General features: G+C 37.6%; 1 protein-coding gene across 2 annotated transcripts in view; it reads right to left on the bottom strand.

The window, feature by feature from the left end:
• Nucleotides 1-2883: 2883 nt before the first annotated feature.
• Nucleotides 2884-15825, bottom strand: part of LOC130462397 (uncharacterized) — a 51429-nt gene continuing 38487 nt past the window's right edge. Inside the window, exons 1-5 of one of the 2 annotated variants that reach the window (XM_056830551.1) lie at nt 4050-4389; nt 3865-3940; nt 3585-3734; nt 3441-3499; nt 2884-3079 (exon numbers count right to left, since the gene is read on the bottom strand). In XM_056830551.1, coding sequence (XP_056686529.1) covers nt 2958-3079; nt 3441-3499; nt 3585-3734; nt 3865-3940; nt 4050-4215 — 573 coding nt within the window. In that variant the 5' untranslated portion in view covers nt 4216-4389 and the 3' untranslated portion in view covers nt 2884-2957. Of the gene's footprint in view, nt 3080-3440; nt 3500-3584; nt 3735-3864; nt 3941-4049; nt 4390-15825 lie in introns of those variants that run through there. The other variant, XR_008922501.1, reaches the window with a different exon arrangement.

Below are 15825 nucleotides of genomic sequence, written 5' to 3'. Positions count from 1 at the left end.
CTAGCCTTGTTAATTATGCAATCTAATTTGTAATTATGATTAATTTGTTGAAAATTGGAATAATTTAGAATTAATTTGATTTTCATAATTAGTTATAATTTAATTAGATACCTATGATTAAAAACCACCATAAAAATTGTAAATTTATGTTAAATTTTAAATTTTATGACCAAGACTTGAATCCATGTTAATCGAAAATCAATTGAATAATAAATTTTCGATTTTTCGCCCTAAAATTATGAAATTAATATTATTTATTAATTTGTCATTAATTTTGAATATAAATTTTAAAATTTTATGCGATTCGCTCATATAACTTGCACGCACAAAGCAATGGACGCTACGTGTTACCCTTAAGGGGTGTTGTATAGTGCGGGCATGTGACGACGAGCAAGGGAGCTCGTCGCCCATGCGGTACGAATGCAATGAGCAAGGCCATGGTGCACGAAGCACAAGGCAGCAGCCCTGCCTTGTGTCGTGGGCTGTGTGCGATAGGCGAATGGGCGAGGGCGAGAGCAAGGCACGAGCAGTCGCGTGTGGGCAGCAAGCGAGCTGCGCTACAGCGCGCACTGCCTCGCGCAAGCGTGCAGAGCCTCGCGCGCAGCGAGCGCAAGCTCGCATGCCACGAGTGCTGCTCCAAGCATCGATCGCTCGCGCGCAGCGAGCGCTGTTATGCGTGCGACGAGCGCTGCGCCCAGCGATGGCGTGCGAGTGCTTGTTGTGCGTGCGACCAGCGCTGCGCCCAGCGATGGCGTGCGAGTGCTTGTTGCGACGTGCGACGAGTGCTGCGCCCAGCGATGGGCTGCGGCAGCATGCTCGTGCATCTAGCGTTGGCGCGCGCAGCGAGCACCAGCTCGCATGATGCCTTGCGATGGTGAGCAGCAGCAATGCGACGCAGCGCATGGGCTGCGCGCACATGGCCAGCGATGGCTGTGTGCGTGTGGCCCATGGGCGTGCGATGCGTGGGATTGTTGCGTTGCGATTAGATCGTTTTGAAATTTTAATTTGAAATTTTCAGTTTACGTAATTTTAATTAATTTTAAAATTTATAATTTAAATTATTTTCTTGGATTTTAATTTTGAATATTGTAATTATAATAAATTTTATTTATTCTAATTATTTTACTAAAATTAAAATCATGAATTAATTTAAATACGACTGAAATTAAATTAAACTTTTTGGATTCAATTATAAATTTATATGAGCTTTAAATTTTAATTAAATTTGTATGTTTCCGGTTAGACTAGAAATACATTTTTATGTTTAAAATTGGTAAAGCATATGAATTTATTGGTTTATGTGGGAGCCCCTTTTAGTCATAAACTCTTGATTAGGTCTACAAATCCTTAAGGTTAAAACAACTTGATTAGAATTAATAAGGACTGAATAATTTGTAGATTATTGGTGCCCTTGATTAATTGCTGCAAATGTTTATGTGATGCATAATGTGTTTTACTAACCAGCTATGTGGGCCATTCATGATAATGAATGGGTGAATGGTATATATTGTATATGTACTGTTTTGCAGGTTATGAAGTGACTAGTATGGCCCAAATAGGATAGAAAATATGGTCTGCTTACCATTAATTTGAATGTAATTGGTCTAAAGTACCAAAGTTGTTTTTCAATTCAAATATGGTCTGCGTACCATCAAATAGTTGTAATTAGTTTTAATTATAGCTTATCCTATTTGAAGAAAATGGTGCCTCCCACGGAGATTTTCGAGACGGACTTTGAAGTTGAAGCTTCAAGATGAAGTCGGGCCATACTGGATCAAATTTATCTTATGCATGCTTTAAGTTATTTATTGCTTTAAATATGTCTTAATTATGCATGAGATTGCGGCTTGATTATGTTGCATGATTAAGGATTTTAGTTCACTTAAAATCTAACCAACATAGTTAAGAGCCTTAAGTTCCAAACTCAAAAATTGAGTTAAAAGGTGCCATGCCAAAATATACACTTGCTCGGATATCCTTTACATCAATCTAGTAATAGTTTTCGCTCAGCGAGGTGTTACTTATTGGTCCTAAAGGGGCAAGGTACACAAATAATTGTGAGTACATGTTAGTTTTGGTGAAACTCAACGATATAAGTAAGGAGTCCTTTTATGTCGTGGCAAAATCGATAGGTTTACCTAATAAATTCTTAGACGTACCTATCAACCAAGAATAGTTTCTAGACTATTAGCAAAAGGCTTTTGCTTACCTAAGATGTTTTAGGATTAAGTCGACAAACTGTGCTTAATTCTTCAATGATTTTAGGATCTTGGAATCATTTTATTCACACCTGCCGGAACAATAAATTCGAATAAAATGCTAATAACCACTAGTAGAAAAAACCCTTATTGCAGCGGGCTTTTAGACCCCTGTTGCAGCGTACATCGTATGCTGCAACTGGGGGGCCTGCAACAAGTCTGAACTTGTTGCAGCGTACAATGTTCGCTGCAAAAAGTGATTTGTTGCAGCGGGCTTTTAGATGTACGCTGCAACAAGTGCCAAAAAATTGGCAAAATTTTGGACTTGTTGCAGCGTACATATATATGTACGCTGCAAAAGACTCAACTTTTTGCAGCGTACATTTATTTGTACGCTGCAACAAGTCTGAATTACTCAATTTTTTGCAGCGTACATTTATTTGTACGCTGCAACAAGTCTGAATTTTTGCGAAATTTTTTTCCCTTGTTGCAGCGTACAACATATATGTACGCTGCAAAAAAGAACTTTTGGCGGAAAAATTCTAATTTTGTTTAGGGATACCTAGAGTGCCTTGCACCAAATATAGAAACCTGTCAAAACAATAATAGAATAACGCAACCTGTATAACAAATATAAAAACAACAACTGGAGTTTTGTATACTATATATCCCAAAACCAAAGTGCACATATTACATTTAAATATATGTTCCAATTTCAACATAAACATACATTTTAATATAAAATTTATTCTATAACAACTAAACCAAATCGATCAAGCGCGCTAAAGCCAATAATAAATACTTGTTGGTAAAAAACTTAGCCCATTGCTCACGAACCACATCAAATTCCTCGCATAAGGCGCAATCCTCGGAGTGTAGACCTTTACAAAAACAGAAATTTAAATTAAACATTAGATTAAATACAAATTAAATATCACATTTTAACATTCAAGAAACTAATGACAATGTAACTATCTAATGAACTTCCCTAGACATGTCTTACAACAATACACTTAGTTGATAGTTAGAGATTGCTAAGCTCCAGTTACATCCACTTCACAACATTTTGCATGATTACAAAACAGAAGTGCTATGTTCATTTACATTTGCGAAGTTAATCAGCTAGGAAAAGGCTAAGCATAGAAAAACAGCACCACAGAATTAATTTGCAGTTCATCAAACTTGGTCTCAATTAGATAGCGACTTTGAAGTATGAACCAATTGAAATCTTATAACTATTACCTTCAAGCCTTGTCTCCAGATGTTTCCTTTTAGATGTCTTGAGGCTTGTTAGTTTCACTCTAAAACATAAACAGAAATCAAACTAAGGAAACGAAGCTAATGATGAATCGATAGTCCACAGATTGTTAGATTAAGTGTACTCACAAATCTGTCTGAATCTGAGACTCAACATTCTGCAGCTGTGAATGAATTTCTTCGGCAGCAGACACCAGTATTTCTGAGCATTTTTTGTTTGTCACTGACATCATTTTGGTTTTAACCTTTTCTAACTCCAAGCCTAACAACGAAACCACTCTGAAATACCACCAAGAAAAACTAGAATTAAAAAGATAGATATAAATCAGGGTAGAAAAAAGTTCTTTTCAATTTTTTGTTTTTGTTTTTGTTTTTCCAAGACTCCAAGTTTGAGAATGAGAAGAATAACCTGGCCAATCCGTCGGTTCCGTCCTCTGGAATTTCATCCAAGCATTCCGTTAACACATCACCAGAATTGCCCCTTTCTGATAACTCAGAAGAAATTAACATATATAACCAAGTACAAAAGATCAATCCCACTTGAAGCAAAAGACCCTAGCATATAGAAGCACAATGAAAATTACTGAGGTGTACCTTCTGGAGTATACAAAGTAGGACTGATATCAGTAGAGTCAACATCATGACTGCTATGTCGTTTACGTCGGAAGACCACAGGTTTCCGAACAGGCCTACTTCCGTTCTCTGGAGATGAGTGAACAGTTACTTCTGGATACGTTGCCCAAAAAAGTCCATATTTCATGAATAATAAACATAAAACGAAAATTTAAGGCATGCCAAATGTGACCTAAGAAAAAGTCTCGAACTCATACTCCCATTTAAACGCTCACAACTATTAAACTTGATGACGCCTTGAGGAAATCGGGTTCTCCACAAAACCCTTTACAGATGAAGGGCCATGGTATAGACAGATTATTTAGCATTTCCAGACACTAGGCAATCATTCCATTTAGGATTGATGCCAGTCTCATTAGTAACAGATACAAGAAGAATTGCCAGACATAGAGCCTCACAAAAAAGGGGTGGAAAGATTCTCTCAACAATACAAGAGGCCTTCACTCCACTCTGTACATTGTGCTTTACCGTCAAATACTGTGCATCAGATGCTTCCTTCTGTGAATGCCTGATTGAAACACCAGCCTCTTTCATGAATCCACAACGAGATTTGGCAACGGACTCAACGACCACCCCAATGGACATCTTCTGAGATTGGCTACATGGTTGATGATTGAATCCAGAACTCGGACAACAACTCATCTTCTTTTGAACAAATTGCTGATTCGAGACCCTAAACCTGAAATTGGAAAAACAGTTAAGCGAAGAAAAAATTACAACAGCGTCTTTAAAGTACAACCATTAGCTAATCAGGCTCGTCCCTGAGCCAGGCACCCTCCCTTGCCCAGGGAGAAAGGATAATATGATTTTCTAGTACAATTATGAAGTGGGTAAAGACTAATTGAACATTGAACAACACTAAACAAATACAACAAAAAACCAACATAATGTATTTAACAATTTGATACATCATATCAGGCAAAATCTATCATCCCCACATGAGACCAAACACGTAATGGATCTTTAAATTCAAATAAAATCAATAGAAAGTTCCAAAAAACGACACAAAACAGATAAGTGAATAAAGTACACGAGGAAAAAGAAGCTTAGTATATTCCTCTACAAGTCCCCAAATACAATTTCATGAAGAATTACCGAATTAGAGTATGAATAATGCAAACTACAATTCAAAAGAGTCCTATTACAATCGAAATCAGTTTGTCATCCATGGCTCTTAAAATCTGATCACTAATACACCGGTTGAAACTAATTAGCAAGTATACTTTAATACTAAAATCAGAAAATATAAATCAAAACATGTAGAAACCAACACTAATAACCTACTTATACTTCAATGACGTAGTTGTCTAAATCTGAAAATAAGATCAACTAATGACTACAAATCTAACTTCTAAACTATAAATCTGATTAATTCCTTATCATAATTATACAAGTAAAAATCAGAAACCTAGTTTATACTTAGGGTTTGATGTTAAACTAATCTAACATCATAATCAATCAAGGAAACAGAATGATAAATCTCCGCTACCACCACCGGAAAACAGACGACGGCGGAAGTAGCGGCAGAGCAACAGCAGCATAACAATTTAGCCTCCTCAACACCTAGCGGCGGAAGTAGGTGCATAAAAACAAATACAAAAAGTTAGAAAACTATACCTCCTCAATTTCGAAGGCGGCTGAGTTCGAAGGCTGAGGTCGAAGGCCAGATGCTTGGAGAGAAAGAGTCGAGCAAATTTTCACAAAAACCAAGACGAATTGTCACCCAATTTCAACAATTACTTGCAAAAAATCCAAAAAAACCACGAATTAGAGAAAACTTAGAACAAAAAAGGGGGGATTCAGAAAAAAGCGTCGAAATGGGAGTTACCTGGGGAAGAAACCGCGGCGAGAAAACGGGGGAGAATTCACGAAAAGGACCTCAGAATTGGGGGAATATGGCGGAGAAAGAAGGGATTTAGGAGAGAGAAAGAGAGCAGATGAAGAAGAATGAGGAGGTGAGAGAGTACGCAGGGAAAGCTGAGGGAAGAAGAGGGAGTATGAGCGTCCTTAGGTTTGAGATCCGAAATGTTTTTCTTAATTAGCTTTGCAGCGAAATTTTTTTATTGCAGGGGGCTTTTATCTGTACGCTGCAAAATAAATGGGCTATTGCAGGGGGCTTTTACTTTGTACGCTGCAAAAAACTCTCTTGCTGCGGGTAATTAATTTGTACGCTGCAACAACCCTTTATAAAGTTTGACCCGCGTTGACCTACTGGTTGTTGAAGCGTATTATTACATGTACGCTGCAACAAGGGGGTTGCAACAGGGGTTTTTTCTACTAGTGAACTTGTTTGAATTGCATGATTGCTTTAATTTCAAGTTATTATTCATGATAAATGTTTAGACTTTGCATGCTTCAATGTATGTTTTAATAATTAAATATCTTGCACTGCAATAAATTCTTTTAGAAAGGTAACAGTAAATTTCCTCGATTAGTAGTGAATCCAAGAACGATTCACGGAAATGAGAGAAAGTGAGCAATTTAAAATGTACGTTTCTTATAGCGACTTTTATGGTTGTTTTCGAACATCAAAGTCGAATGGCAAACCAATTGGTGCTTGTGAATTCAAAATACACTGTAGTTTTGAGATCATAAAGCATTGAGTTTAATACGCTCAGCTTTACCAATGGTTAACAACCTAATATCTTTGTCCATTTAATTCTCGAATGAGTCTAGTCCCTAGACATTCGAGTAGATCGATGCTTAGAGAACTTTAGAAGCTTCTAGTAAGATCATCTAGTTGAAACAAAATATTCAACATAAATTAAAATGGTAAAGAACCTTGTTGGTGACATTGGACATGTCTAACAAAGTATAAAAGTCAACACTAAAGAATTCAATTCTTAAGATTATAAGAAATGGTACAAGAAATAGGAAAACGAGGAACAAATGAAAGGAATTTACGATTATGTTTCTACCTATAAGTTTATGTTTAAAGAGAAGTGACCTAGCAATCAAACTTCTTTGGTATCATATACCGCTTGAGGTTCTTACTTCGGTAATAACTCAAACAATGGAAGCTATGATACACTAATGACCTACAAGTGGGAAATGAAGCATGGCAATGCTACATTAGTTGTAGGGTCATCTAGTTTGTTTTAAGTCCTTTCAAAGGCTGGAACTTAATGGCTATTTTGTTCCATAATCAACATACCTAAATTTCTGTTTTCAAAAACAGAAAGACTCACATTCAAGAAAAACAAAAACAATGTTTGTTTGTTTATTTGAATGAAATGGTCATTTACGGGATGAGTCAATATGCTTGATTAAAACAAACAACTCTTTAAACAATAAAAACTTTACTAGGTTCAAATCAACCCCTTGATTTGAGTTCCACTAATCTTTGGCATTGTTGCTTAGACCATATCAACAAGTTAACATTCAAAAGCTCTATTTTGATGGACTTTTGAAAGTTGATTGATTTCTAGATCATTTTAAAACAAGTAGTCTTACTTGTTGAAAGTAACAAAAGATATGAACTATTGTTAGAACGCCTAGACAATAGAGTTCAAAGCTAAAGAAAGATTTTATGACTTTATTATTTCACATGGATTTGAGTGAATATAGGTTTATTTACTTAAATGTGATATAAGTTGAATATGTTTGGCTAGTTCAAAGATTCAGAAGTATAAAATCCACTTGGCAAGAAATCATAAAGATCTAGGTTAGATCATGTTGATGATTACTTGAGACCAAATATGATCATCAATGATTGTATGTTGTAATTTCACAATCTAGGTCCATAAGATATGGCATATCTTAGTTGGAATAATCGAAGTCAATTAGTACTTGATTCGATTAATGATGAATCATAAAGACTTTTCCTATAATTTCTAAAACAAAATGCTCAAATACTACCAAACTAAACCAAATTCGTCAAAGCTATTGAAAAGTAATTTCAGAATATCTTTTCATAATATATCTAAAGAGTTCCTAAACTCAGTGGGAGCTTAGTGTTTGTTATTCAACAAACTAAGGCCCAAGTCTAGATATATGTTTCATTGTGATTTATTCAAATGAGACACAAGGGTATTGTTTCTACCACGAATTTTTGAGAACATAATGTTTGTTTGCTCGAAATAATGTCCTTTTGGAGATTCGTTTCCAAAATGACAAGTGGGAGAAAATAGACCTCGAAAGTCTTCGAGGCGAACAACAAACATAAACGGACATTCCGGAGGCTTTTCGAAGTGCTTCAGAAAATCCGAACTTATTCTTTAAGGACTTTAGAAGTGGCTTTTAAAGAATATACATCTCTTAGAAGACTTTACAAGTGCTTCAAGGAGAATAGAATATTCAAAGGACTCTCAAAAGTGCCTGTTGATATTCTATTGTTTGATGTTCTATACCCAAGTAGGCATAGAGTTCAAGTCACTGGAATTATGAGATTCTTCTATTAGATAGTAATGAAACATAGAGTTCTGGTCAATGAAACTATGAGATTCTTCTATTAGATAGTGAAGAAACCTACAACTTGCAGTCAAACTATTATCATGTAGATTAATGAGTTTGTGACTTGTAAGAAAGCTATGACAAAACCTAGATTCCCTAAAATGGTTAGAGGCCATATATAGACTCAACTGTTTTAAATGGTTAGAGGCCATAAAACATACTCAATGTTTTGATGACAAAATTGAAATTTTGTTGATTTGCAAGAATAGGTTCACACCTATTGGTTGCAAGTTTGTTTTAAGGATAAAAACCATCAAATATTGAATTGTGTTCACACACAAAGCTAGATTAGTTGCTAAAAGTTACAAGCAAATTCACGGTGTGGATTATGTTCAAGTCTATATTCAAGCAATGATTGCATATTGGTACATATAGCAATTGGATGACAAAACGTATTCCTCAATCAAATGTTGGAATAAACTATGTACATGGTATGTCATAGGATTTGTGGATCCAAATAAATGCTTGAAAAGGAAAGCTAGCTTATAAAATCTAAGTACAGATTTAAGCAAGCAATTGGGAATTAGAAATGTATTTTAGTGAAGCTAATAAGTATTTTAGTTTCATAAAATGTACATGATTCTTATAGATATATAAGAAGTTTAGTGGGAGTACATAAAACTTAATTGGTCCTATGTGTATCACACACATATCTCTCTATTGTGAAATAACATTCAAATGCTAAATACTTAGATTTGAGATTATTCATCAATGATGGACCAAGGCGAAACTTAGTACATACTGGGTACTAAGATCTATTTACAAAGATCTTATAATATTGTTTTGGATTAAGTAATGGCATTTACTAAATCAAACACGAAATACTCCATTGGAGATATTCGACCCATGTGAATAAATCTAAGTAAAAGAATGTTTGAACTATGTATAAGCATTTACTAAGTTAAAACATCAAAGGATCTAAGTGAGATTCTTAACCTATATTATATGTCAAAGAATTTAGCTGGATTCAGTATCTACTGAAATTGAATGAGCTAAAGTTACATGAATACAATTCAATTGAGAATTATTCTGCAAAAGAAATTATCATGTATAATATAATATGAGGATCGCCAAAAATGTATCGTATGACTTTAGGCATGACGAACATATACCAATCTCTATTGATCTAAGTAAAGATCAACTAGATTGAGATCAAGAATACTTATGGTACTTAAAAGGGTACATAGTAATAGTTCTTGATTCAAGGAAATAAAGATATGCTAAATATTGATGCTACATGCATAAACACTGGCAAAGGATCAAGCAAGACCCTTTGGAGTTAACCATTGATAAGGACGAGCTATAGAGCATCGTGTTTTGAAATGGCAACATGGATTGGAGACCATGAGTTGTTGCGTGGGAAATTAAAAATTAATTTCTATGTTCTAAGATACAGCTGGAAAGTCTTCCACATATCCGTGAACTGCTTGGATAAGTAAATCCAAACAAAGCATCACTAGCAACCTAAACAGTTGAAGTAAAAGTACTTATTGCCTAAGAAGCAATAAAACAGAGATGTTTATATTAATGAGTTCTTCATTGAACTTGGGTGGATCACATGTCTGCTAACTTGATGGTTCTTCATTGCAAAATACGTAGAACCACTATCGAAGTAAGAAAGACTAGATCACATAATAAACAAACTCAAAAGATCTTATCATCATATCTCGAAGAACATTCGATGAAAAGGATATTAAGATTGGCAAAGCATGATAACTAAACCTATGCAACAAGGGAGAAACAACACTCACATTGTGGCACTGGAAATCAAGCATAGCTTTGAATTTCATGAACTGTTTTAAAGATGGGTTTGAGGCCCATGGTTGTAAAACATTGGGGTTGAACATTTATCATATATGAAATGTATTTTCATATTCCATTTAATCTTGGTTTAGTATTAAATGATGAGTCCCTTTAATTTGACGAAATATTCAAGATAGACTGTCAGGACCAGTTTTGTGACTAAGAAATGTCTATCAAGTGAACTTGAATGTCAAAGGTTGAGAATGGTCCCTAGTCGGAGTTTTCTATAAAATTGGACGCATAGAAAACGTTAGACGATTAGAATGCAAGATGACTAGTAGTTCTGTTTCTTGAACTATGTGGACATGGCAATGTCATAATCATTTGCATAGATACTTACTTTGGGAAGACTAGTATCGGACAAGACCTATGAAACTTTACTGTAAGAGATGAAAATCTGTCATAAGTAAATTTCATTAAAATTATTAGACACTAAATCCTCAATACCTGAGTGATTTGAGATTACTTGTTTGAGAACTGGTTGCTTTGACGTTGACCAACCGTCGCACCGTAAAAGGAGGCTATAAAGGCAACGCTCAGGTAATCACCTATTAAACGAAGTCTAATCTCAAGATCTCAAGATTGGGATTGTCCTCCCATAAATCGGGATGAGATGCTTAAAAGTTGTACAAGGCCACTCGGAGAGCTAGAAACTGTGAAATGCATGGCCGTGCTCGGATGAATCATAGGCTATGATTATCTGTTTATTTGATCAGTTGAACTCTGAAACCGAGGAACACCTCTAGACATAATAAGGATGACAACTCTTACCTTATGTTCAAGAGCAAGCATCGAGCGACAAAGGAATTAGGAAATGCACACTTGTCCCTAAGGACAAGTGGGAGACTGAAGGAAATAATGCCCTTGGTCCAAGTATGCATTCAATGTTAAGTCTAATAAATGCGGTTCAGTATTAATTAACAAGTTAATAATTCAGTGAGATCAAGTGAGCTGAATGCCTGACTAGAGGCCGCTTCAGTTCAAGTGGAATTAATGATATTAATCCACAGCTTACTCTTGACTGAACCCGTAGGGTCACACAAATAGTACGTAAACGGATCAAGTATTTAATGGCATTAAATACTCTATCTATGGATATTCGGAATCGACGGATCTTGGTTTCAGTGGGAGCTGAGATCGTCACAGGCAAGAAATGAATACTCCGGAAACGATGATATTACCGGAAACGGAAATATGGATCGTATCGGAAATGTAAATATTATCCAAGTCGTAGATGTTGCCGGAAACGGAAACATGGTACGTATCGGAAAATATTATCGAAAATGGAAATATTGCCGGAGTCGGAAATATTGCCGGAAACGGAAATATTGTCAGAATCGGAAATATTATCGAAATCGGAAAATAATTCCGGAAACGGAAATATTAAATATTTGTTCGAAACGGAAATTAATTCCGGAATCGGAAATATTAAATATTGTTCGTATCGGAAATAAATTCCGGAATCGGAAATTTAATCGGAAGCGCGTCGTACGAATTAGCATCGGACGAGACTTGCTAGACGAAGGCCCAGCACGAAGCCAAGCCTACGCTCAGCAAGCCCAAGCGCCCAAAAACACGCTGCCAAGCCACGCCCGGTCCAGCGCAAGGCCAGGCCCAACAATGGCCTTGGCGCACGCGCGGGGCTGCGACGAGTGGGCTGGCGCTGTGCGTGGGCCGCAAGGCCTGCGTGCGGTGCTAGCGTATCACTCGAAGTGTGTTACTCGAATCCTAAGGCTACCGGGATTTGTCATATGATTAAATCTAATCCTAAAAGATTTAGTTTATTTAATTAGAGTCCTAGTAGGATTATAATTAAATAAATTAGTATCCTAATAGGATTCCAAATCCTTTTCCATAACTCTATAAATAGGTGCCTAGGGTCACATATTTATAGAGATCATTCAAGTATTCAAAAGTGATTTTTGAGAGCAAAAATTCAGTCATACAATTGCCTATAAAGTGCCGAAAATTCTAAGTACCTTAAGGGCGATCCTAGTTGGTCAAGCTTAAGGCGGATCCGGACGTGCTGTGGACTATCTACGGAGGGACGACACTTGGAGTCCTAAAGACTTGTTCTTGTTCGGTTCGGGCGCAGCTAGGGAAGGCACGCAACAAAGAGTATGCATCTAAACTATGCTAAATGATTATGTGTAAATAATATGCTTTCTTGGCTATATGGTTTTTCCGCATGATTTATGAATTGTCATATGTATCATAACCTAACAATTGTGTATCTTTAGGACTTCTTCATTGAACCTCTTGATATAGTTGCGAAGAGTCTCCGTCTCTCCCTGTCTGACCGCCATCAAGTTAACACTTGTCTTTTGATGTCTTCGACCCGCAGCGAATTGGCTGATGAACACCTTTCCAAGCTCGTTGTAGCTCTTGATACTCCCCTTCGGCACGTGCTTGTTGAACCAGATAAGTGCAAGACCCTTCAAGGTGGTGGGAAAGTACCTGCACCAAGTAGCTCCGCATCCAGTCTGAACGTTCATTTGAGCCGCATAGGTGGCCATGTGTTCCTCTGGATCCGTAGTTCCATCGAAAGGCTCGATGGTAGGGACCTTCACTTTGTCTCGGCGAGGGGTGTTCATTATTTCTTGGGAGAAGGGAGTGAGAGCCTCTCGCAATGATGAGGTATGCCTGTGCCTATCAGTTCTTGGTGGAGGGGAGTCCCATCTTCCCCTTTGGGAAGTATGCCTACCTCTACTCTCTGAGAGAGGCGAGTATGTTCTCTCACGGCGTGGAGGGCTCCTTCCTATTCTTGAGGGTGAACGATACCTAGGGAGATGAGAGGATGAATGAGCCCCTGGCTGTTGATCGGGGAGTGAAACCCTTATCTTGGGGGAATGGCCTCTAGCCCGGCTAGGGGGTGAGTGACGTCTCCTTGTGGGAGAAGGTGAGTGCCTCCTGAGAGATGTCCTTTGGGAGCTGACCTCGAGCGGTCCGACTAGATTTGAAGGAGTGGGTGGTCTCATGCGGAGGCTATAGTCTTGGCACTAGAGGGGGTAGACCTCGGGTAATCCTATCATTCTTGATGGCTTCTCTGGCTTGTTCGAGGCGCCTCCTGTGCAAGAGGTCTCGAGCATCAAGGTCTCCTCTGTGCAGTTGTCGCTCTTCAATTACCCGACGTGCATCTTGACTGGCCCTTGATTGGTGAGGGTGAGGCTGTGCCCCACCCCTGTCACCTAGCCTGTCTATCACACTTCGAGGCTGTGCCCTGTGGATGGTATTAGATGCTGTGCTCACCTTTGAGCTGGTAGGGTGGTCGGGTTGTTTTTCCTTGAAGGTCCTTCTCCCATTCCTTGGAGGTTGTGGATAGCCTCATTGACTTGAGCAACCAAATCCTCTAGATCCTTTCGAATGACCAAGTTCTCAGGGTGACCTTCGACATGGGGTTGTTGATTCTCATGGTCCTGATCACCATCGTTATCATCTCCGTTCATCGGAGTAGACATCAACACGTAATTGGGATGGGACTCTGATCGATGAGAGGAGTGTTGCCTGGTTCGTCGAGTGTTAACCATGGCTTGTAGTTGACTTCCCCACAGACGACGCCAACTGTTTCTGCGAAGAAATTGCTAAGTGTGAAAATAGGGGAAGCCTCGTCAACCAGGCTGTTATTTTCCTCCAATCGGCTGTCGTTTTCCTACAAAAGGGAGCAAACGTAAACTGGCTCGGGGGGGTTCCCGAGAAAACCCTCTCCGACGCTCAAGTCAGTCCTTTAGAGAGAGAAAGTAGTCAGAGAGTGAGTTTGGGAATAATTGCATACCTGAGTAATGATTAGGTGAGACATATTTATAGTAATGCAGGATGACATACTTAGTAAATATGGGCAAGTGTAGGGGTGTGAAAATTTGGGCCTGTAGGAGGCTGAGATATGGGCCCCTAAGAGTCTGAGCCCAGGTTTGTGCTTGAGGGTATTTTTAGTAACTTTTCCTAAAAGGGCATTTTGGTAATTTATGTAAAAGTGCGTTCCGTAAGGAGGGCCCGAACAACACTGCTGCGGTGGGAGGATCTGTTGGGAGGATATGTTTTTATTCGAAGGCCAGCAAACTGTACATTTTTGTTCTTTTTTCATTCAAAAGAGGACAAAGCCAAGATAAAAGGATATCGACCTCTTAAGGCACCATCTTCCTGACAGCAGACCTACAACATCGGATCTTTAGTGAACACTGAGTATTAGATCCGTCAAACATTGACCCAACCCAAAAACGGACCCGAATCGGAAATACCGGGTCTTGAGCAAGATCTTGTGATCAGTAACCCGTTTTTATCCGAACCCGAGCAACCCGAAAATTAATGGGTCAGAAACCCGACCGAATCCGTTTTTGACCCGACCGATTGAAAATCATTAATGAGATTATGAGGAGCTTTAAGCATAGCAAACACGTTCTTGTTACTATTGTTGGGTGTAATATGATTTTAATTTGAATTATAGGTCATTTGATGATTGAATTCGACTAAATATAAACTTGTGTAAGAAAATTTGTTATTTTGTGCTCATATTTTGTGTATTTATTATTTAAATTAATGAAAATGTAATACACGTTTTAAAATCTCTCAACCTGTTGGGTAAACCCGAATCCAGACCCGAAAGTGACCGGCTCAAATTAACCGAAAATAAACTTTTACAACCCGACTCGACCGACCCGTTTAACAAGTCTAGCGAGTATGTATGGAGTAGGAAACTAGAAGTATGGTAACGTCTGACTCTAGTGTTGAAACTGCTTGTAGAGTTGTAGGTTCTAGGTAGGTAGTATAGAGTATCATGGATCGACATTCTAGGTAGGTGGTATAGAGTATCATGGATCGACTTGGTGTCGATCCATTTCCCATTTTGGCCAGGTATATTACATGGGCTGATCTGAGCCAAATGTTTAGCACAAACCCAAAGAAATGAACCTACTTATTTATTTCTGGCCATAAACTTGTTTTTGGTTTTCAGAAAAATTGAAAACTCACAACAATAACAAATCGTATGTTGACGATAAATAAAACCTTGTATAAACTTCATCAAGATTTAGGGTGCGTTTGATTCAACTTATTTTGAATTATTTAAGCAAAAACAAGTTTAGATAAGTTTTTTTTAGCGAGAAGTTTAGATAAGCTTTTTTTAACGATAAGTTTAGATAAGTTTATATTCTCTCTGTCCCTAAAATATTGCTCTATAGAGCAAACTTCACTTTATTAATATTTGGGTGTAAGTTGTGCACATTGATTGGTTAATGGGGCTCATGAGGAGAGAGATCAAGTGGGAAAACTAATATTTAAGGTGTGGAACAAACTTAAAGGGACACCCTAAACAAAAAATACGAGATAATTTTTTAGGGACAGAGGAAGTATATGAATTCATATAAGTCCATCTCAACGAAATAAGTATTTTTAATTAATTTAAACACACAAGTAAAAAAAAAAATCAGCAGTAGACTGTGTTGGAAACAATGCAAAGAAAGAGTTTTATCATATTGTGAAAAAGTCC

The sequence above is a fragment of the Spinacia oleracea genome, chromosome 6, assembly GCF_020520425.1.
Source record: "Spinacia oleracea cultivar Varoflay chromosome 6, BTI_SOV_V1, whole genome shotgun sequence".
In the NCBI taxonomy this organism is placed as follows: Eukaryota; Viridiplantae; Streptophyta; class Magnoliopsida; order Caryophyllales; family Amaranthaceae; genus Spinacia; species Spinacia oleracea.
The sequence above is the reverse complement of the archived record's forward strand: the minus strand, read 5'-3'. Positions and strand labels throughout refer to the sequence as shown.